This window comes from Tinamus guttatus, unplaced genomic scaffold, assembly GCF_059628265.1.
Source record: "Tinamus guttatus ecotype Peru unplaced genomic scaffold, ASM5962826v1 Tinamus_guttatus_pri_ptg000154l, whole genome shotgun sequence".
NCBI classification, from domain to species: domain Eukaryota; kingdom Metazoa; phylum Chordata; class Aves; order Tinamiformes; family Tinamidae; genus Tinamus; species Tinamus guttatus.
Genome location: NW_028288688.1, coordinates 296330 through 303468, shown reverse-complemented (window position 1 = coordinate 303468; position 7139 = coordinate 296330). Strand labels below are relative to the sequence as shown.

At 45.6% G+C, this 7139-nt stretch overlaps 1 protein-coding gene across 1 annotated transcript in view; it reads right to left on the bottom strand.

Moving 5' to 3' along the window:
- Window positions 1–847: 847 nt before the first annotated feature.
- Window positions 848–7139, bottom strand: part of LOC148595095 (uncharacterized) — a 57204-nt gene continuing 50912 nt past the window's right edge. Inside the window, exon 2 of the mRNA XM_088522491.1 lies at window positions 848–1068. Within this exon, the coding sequence (XP_088378617.1) occupies window positions 848–1068 (221 nt within the window). The remainder of the gene's footprint in view (window positions 1069–7139) is intronic.

The following is a 7139-nucleotide window of genomic DNA, read 5'->3' as shown; positions in this document are numbered from 1 at the left end:
CGATCTCTTCAAGCATCTCCTCAAGGGACACTCCCTGAGGCAATGTCACCAGCACATCCCTAGTTCGTTTATTAGCATTCTCGACTGCTAAGGACTGCGCCATAAGCCTCCTAGTTCTTTCATCTAGCGCATCCATCTCCTCTAAAGCTTTAAGCAAACGATCCACAAACTCACCAAAGGGCTCGTTCACACCCTGTTTAACATTTACAAAAGACGGCCCCTTCTTTTCCTCTGGTAAAGACATAAACGCTGATAAGGCGGTCTGTGTCTCGAGCCTCAAAAGAATAGGAGGATACTGCATCTGCACCCCCACATCCGCGAAGTTTCCCTGTCCTATGACCGTTTCGGGCCGTAAATTAAACAATGGGTCATCCTGCCCCCGCGGCACAGCGCATTCACGTGCCGCGTGAGCTGCCCACTGTCTTTCCCATAACAGTAACTGACCCGGTGTCAAAATTAATTTTGCGATTTGTTGACAATCACTAGGAAGAAGCATATCGCTGTTAAAAATGTAGGATAGCATTTGTCTGGAGGGCTCGCCTTTGATCCCCCAACGCACGACCGTATCCCTTAATTGGCTCAAAATTTTCCAATCAAATGGATCCCATTTACCCGCTGCCCCCCCTTGACCATCCGGCTCAAAGGTTACCGGGCACGCTACCCTCATAGCCGGCTCCCATTGACCCTCCAGAATCGCATCCCTGATAACCCCAGACCAACGCGAAGAGGAAACCCGCGGACCCGAACGCCCCTCGGAAGCCCCAGACCACCCCCCATCTGTTGCTCGCCCATCTGCCTGAGCTTGAACCAGTTCTCTAGAGGCTTCTCGGAACAGTTTATCAGAGGGTCAGTCCCGGCTTCGCTCCGGCGGTTGCTCCTGTGGTCTTTTCCCAGCTGCCCCTGCTGGGGGTGGTGGCGCCGACGGCTGGTCTGGCGATTCGGGAGTCGCGGTCGATTCGGCTGGCACAGGTTCCGGTGGTAAAGGTGGTGGCTCCGAGGGACGCTGAGATTGCGACGACCCGCCTCCGAGAACGCTGTCAATCAACTCCTTGGCGGTGCTCTTTGGGACTGCAGTAGCGCCTCATCCAAGGGGGCCCTTCTGCACTGCCAATCCCTCGGGAGACGATTCCTCCCCTTGCAGCATCTGCGTCGCAGCTGCTACCATTTTCTTTTCAGCCTGCATACACTTGAGCTGATTCGCCACCTCATGCCAAGTTTGACCCAGTTCTTTGGCAGTTTTGTTGCCCTCCAGAGTGGCTTCCCATAATGAGTCCCCTATCTCACGCCACTCTGTTATACTAAAAACAAGTTGTGGCTCCTTTAAATGTCCTTTCCCCCTTGCCCACTTAATCAACTCATACAGCTTCTTCGTGCTCACTGCTGCCTCCCTTTTTGCTAATAACTCCAGCAGCAGTTGTTCAGCAGCTTCTCGCTCCATGTACACGTGCACTGGGAATTCTGCTTCTAGCCGTTACCCCACGCCGTCTTCCCGTGTGCGCATTCACGGCCGGCTTACCCGCTCCGGTCCACCTTCTTGGTCGGATCACTCGGCTGCACCCATACGTCGTCCTCCGGAATCCCGCACCGTTGTGCCAAGTTCCTGTACTGGACCCTGTTCTGGTCCCTGTTCGGGCGCCACTTGTTGCAGCTTGGAGCGGGTCAGGAATGCCAGACAGCAACTTCATAGAAGCTGGAACTGACTTCGTTTATTCCGCGTTACGTATCACAATATATAGCAATTCGCATAGCAACATCTCGGCAGAGCATCAGTAATTGGTTACAAGCATTAATGTGCTAACATATCATAGGTTGCTAAGCCGTATCCAAGCGTCTAACCGCAAGATTTAAAAACAGCATCTCAGTCCTAGGAACTTCCTCAAGTACAGGAGACACTTCCTTAAAAGTTGTTTACCGAAATTCAGTGATTCTGCACGTCAGCCTTTTCAGTCCAGGTTAAGGACGGTCAGAGGCACCCCCCTGTACAATGTCCCCCTACATAACTCTTCCTGGGCAACATTACGGCAGGCTTGCCAAATGTCAAAGGCGGAAGCGATGAAGGTTGCCGTGGAATACAACAGTCCAGAATTATATTTGTGACAACCTTTGTTACCTAGAATGCGAAATAAGTTGTTGGAGGGATGCCCAGGAGCGTGGCACCCCTATCTAATTCCAGTTCTGATTATGACAGAACAAGGAAACCCTATTGAGAATGTAGTTGAAAAATTACAGCAAATGGGGAACCTTCCAGGATTGGCGTTAGAGGTGGATGGAAAAGGCGGCAGTGAGAAAAGATGGCCGAGTGGGAACACGGGGTCGGAATCCGGGGAGCGAGCTCGGCTCTTCCGTCTGCTTTTACAGAAGGGCATTGATAGACAGGAAATTGATGGGAAAACAACAGAAGTATTATGCCAGCTAGCATGCTGATATAATGTCCGTGTGGTCCAGGCAGCCAAGCAACACTCAGGAGTAATGTCTGAGGCTGATGGATCACAGGTGTTGTATCCATGGGAGGATGTAGAGCGGAAGGTGTTACAGTTCAGACCAAAGGAAGAAGTGGAACCAGCTTTTCCCCCTCAGGAGGGGCTCGGACGCCCAAAACAAGAATAGGGGGGTGGCCAAGCTCCAGTGTCTGAAGGGTTCCAATGTAACATCGCTCACCGAGACGATCGACCGTTCGTTACACGTACCATTCATTGGTCAGAACAAAATAGACAAACGGTCTGTGCTCTGATGGACACGGGAGTGGAGGTTGCAATAGTGCACGGGAACCCAGAAAAGCACAGCGGTGAAGTAACCCCTGTTTGGGGTTTGGTTGACCAGCCTGTCAAGCGAAAACTTGTGACCGACTGCCATCAAGCCATACACCGGACTCTTGAAGCTGCTGGGATGCTGCAACCAGGGAAGGTCCAGATGATCCAATCAATCAGAGTGCTCAACAATAGAGGGTTGACCAAAGAGTGGACGCCCCTTACCCTGATGAGAGGAATACCCTGTTTGAATTGTGCGGTAGCCACCTTGACTGTAGCATATGAATCCGGAGCGAACTCTAGTATCTTCCCTGCTAGGGAAGGGTTGGTATTAAACCACAGAGGAATACTTGAATGGGAGCCGGGGTGGAGGGGGTCCCAGAATCGAAATGACCCCCCCACCGCACCCCTGCCGTGAAATCATGTTTGTGCTATTTGTGTTTGTGGTCTTTATTGTGTGTGTGACATGCAGTGGTTCTTTTTCGGGAGATCTGTAGGTAGCACTGGTGACTGCAGGGAGGCTGCGGCTACGAGGGAGTCAAGGTGGGGGGAGGAGGAGGGGGAGGAGGGGGAGGGGGAGGGGGGGGAGGAGGAGGAGGAGGGGGAGGAGGAGGAGCGGTTTGTAGCCGAGAGGCGCCCCCTGGCGGGGGTAGGTCGAGGATGAGGCGCTGGTTTCAGCCCAGTCCCGGCGGGTGTTTGGGGGCTGCGGAGGCCGGCGCGCGGATTAAGTGGCAGGAAGTCATCTGCGGCTGCTTGGTTTCCCCCCCAACCCCCGGCGGGGGGGTTCTGTAAATACCGGCGGGCCGGATTGAGGACCCTGGGGGGCTGTATCCGGCCCGCGGGCCGTAGTTTGAGGACCCCTGCATTAGAGCTTTGTGACTTAAGTAAAATCTAAACATTATTTGAGATAATCTATTTTGAATTGGAAACTGGCATCATTCCTATCCCGTCTTTGTAGCCTGGAGGTTACAAAGTTATGCTAAAGGTACATTTACCCACCCCAGGTGTGCTAGATTAGGTAGGGCACAGAATGTTGTAACTTTGCTGTTGTATAGCAGGCTCTCAAATGCATCTCCGTTTAAATATTTGCCATATAACACAATCTAATTCCTGCGCCCAGAGACAATGAATATGCAGCTCAAATCATTAACAGCCAAATCAATCCTGCAGCTGAAAGGCAATTAGGCATTTCAAGATCATCCCACCCTTCAATTTTTGCCAAAATAAACACTTCACTGTGGGAAAATCCATATGTTGTTTACACTGTATAGAACACACCTCTCTGGCTGAACTGTGCCAAGGTTTGATTGTCAAGATAGAGCTATTTAAAGTTTATAGAGCAGTCTGACATATCATTTTTTTCAGTATTTTGTGTCTATAATATCAAGTACCTGGCCTGTGCAATCCTGGGCAAAACAGTATGACTTTATTAAATATATGAAGAAAATTCTCACTTCTATGGCTATGATTTTATGTACACAGAGATATTCAGCTAAGACCTTTACTGGGAACGCTTGCTCCTTGCAAGTATACTCTTTTTAAATAAGTCCACTTGCATTTTTCTTTTGGCTAACAAGCATTTTCATATTTAATAAGGGAATAGTATTCACATGGGCATATCATCATCATAAAAATAAACATAGTCACACATCTGTATTGTTCATTGATTTTTTTTTTCAGTTAGCCCTTAAGGGTTTTTCTCCCTTAAACCTAATTAATATGACAGGGCATCAATACAGAGAGCATGAAAAACACATACATTAAAATTGGGAAAGTCAAGTTAAATAAGTGCAAAGTTCTACAATGGGGCAGAAATACTGCGGGCAATGACTGAGTATTAGCCCAGCTGAAAATGACATGGGGCCTGGAAAAAGCCCTAAGCAATCTGTGATTTTCCTATATAAAAGGAAATAAAATATTTTGGCTATGTCACCTCATTAATGACCATATACTTTTTGAACAGAAGGCAAAAAGTGCAGTAAGTATTTACCCAAAGGTTGTTCTACAATTGCACCAACAGTTTCTATATGTTTGTAGGCTCCTCCTTCTTAGGATTAATGAGGTTTTAATACTGATTCAATGACAGAAAGACTGAACTGAGTATTTTACTTTCATTTATTGGGAAAAATGGACATGGCTATGGCAGAGATTGTCAGGTTTGCCAGTGAATAATAAGCAGTTCAGGCTTTCTTCATTCAGATGTATCAGTAATTCTACTTTTTTCTCTGATTCATCCTTATCTTTGACACACATGTCAATGTTCTAATCTCAAATCATTAAGAGATGACGAAGCTTAGCAAACATTTCATTTTAGACAAATACTTATGAGTCAATGAAAATCTTTCACTTAGTCAAATGTCTAGTTTAATTGGAATGATATCTCCACATTTAACGTGTTTTTGCAATTAGTTGGAAGTACATCTCTTATGACAGAGAATAATGTAAAATTCCAGGACTGTAAACCAAATCCTCCAGTCTCTCCTTAATTGTTATCTCTTTAAAAATCCTGAGGAATTTAAAAGTTATATTTATGCAAATAATAGAGATGATAGAGTGTAAGTTACTGGAAACGACCTGTACTGTATTTGGCTGTGAAATGATGCATGCTCATAACAATGTGGCAAATTTCAGATTCATGGGACTGTACTGTGTTTTTTTTTTTAAATTGTTACTTAATAACAAAGATGGGGCACAGAACCCACATTTTACTGCTTTGTAACTATATAACTACGTGTAATTTAGTTCCTACTGCTTCTGTTTACTGCCTGTACACATTTTACTTCTTTTTATTGTCCCAGTTCAGTGGCTAATACATTACTCGGTTCAAAGTGGGAGGGATATGCTGAGAAAGGAATTTCAGTAATCTTACTTTAAACAAAAGGGGGTATGGGGATAGAAATATAGCTAATCTTTGTTATGCATTTGAGATGGTGACTGTCAAAATAGAGTTTAAGATTTCCAGTGTTTAAAGGGAAATTGATGATATCTTTCCATTTCTTCTTTTTTATCTGAGATGAACATGAGCAAGCATTGCTGTACATACAACCGGTGTTCAGTAAACAACAAAAAATGTTTAGACCTACAAATCCAGAAACAATACAGCAAAACTTTATCAACACTTTACATGCACATACAGATCTTCCTTTGATCTCCAAAACACTTGGGCAACATTGCCTGTCTTCATAGAATCATAGAATCATAGAATGCTTAGGGTTGGAAGGGACCTCTAGAGATCATCTAGTCCAACCCCCCTGCATACGCAGGGACACCTAGAGCACGTGGCACAGGACTGCATCCAAGCAGGTCTTGTGCTCAAACACCTGATCATTACATCAGTTCCAGGCTATAGTCCAAAATTTACATTAGGACACATGGTGAATGATGGGTCAGGCTTGCTGTGTTTAGCAACTGCCTTGACTTTCTTTCCCCATAAAACATTTTGAAACTTATTCCACTTCATGCATGTGGATTTGGCCATTGCTTTTAAACATATCAACTAAAGGACAATCAACACAAAGGACTAGGCCCCAACGATATGAGTTTCAGGCACACATCTTTACAGCCTTTTAAGGTTGGAAAGTGTTGACATGTCATATTTTCCTTCTTTTGGTATACAGTGGAATACATCACTCTTACAGCATTTTAGCAGAGATGAAGTCTACATGATGTGATTTCTTAGGGAACCCTTTCTACTACATATCTCCAGCTGCTGGTTCAAATACAGTCAATACAGCAGTCAAAGCTGCTTAGTAGCATAGGCAATGGCTTGGAAGGTTTGCAGAGTCCAAGCTGTGGAACTGGCCAATTTCCCCATAGCTTCGGCACCAACACTGAAGATTTCCACTTTGATGTCAGTCTCAAGCATGTAGACAAGCCCAAAGGAAAAAAAAAATGTTGAAAATGACACATTATCCAGGCTTAGCTGAGTATCATATGGAACCAGGTGGGTGAATTCTGCTCTCTGCTAACATTGATAAAATCCTCTCTTCTGCAAAAAAAATCCTCTTTGATTAGTTAGTTTGGATTTTATAGTGAGCATAAAGTTTAAAGGTTTATGTCTTTTCCCAAAATTACATTTAGCTGGGATCAGCTGCATGAAGTTTGTTTACATGCCTCTCCTACAACTCTGCAACTGCTGGGAATGCTGAGAGGGGGAAGGGTATCCAGAGGCCTCTACCACAGACGAGCTGAACTTGGAACAAGCGCAGACAAAACGGGGGGAAATTCACTGTAACTCATGAGATTTTGAGTGCCATGAAGCAAGGTCGGGAGCAATGGCATCCCAAGACAACCACCTAGGAAAACAACTCCCTAACTTCCAAACTGAGCGGGAGTTTCAAGCTTCTGTTTTCAAAGGGCAAAGTACCACAGATACTATGATGAGTGGCATCT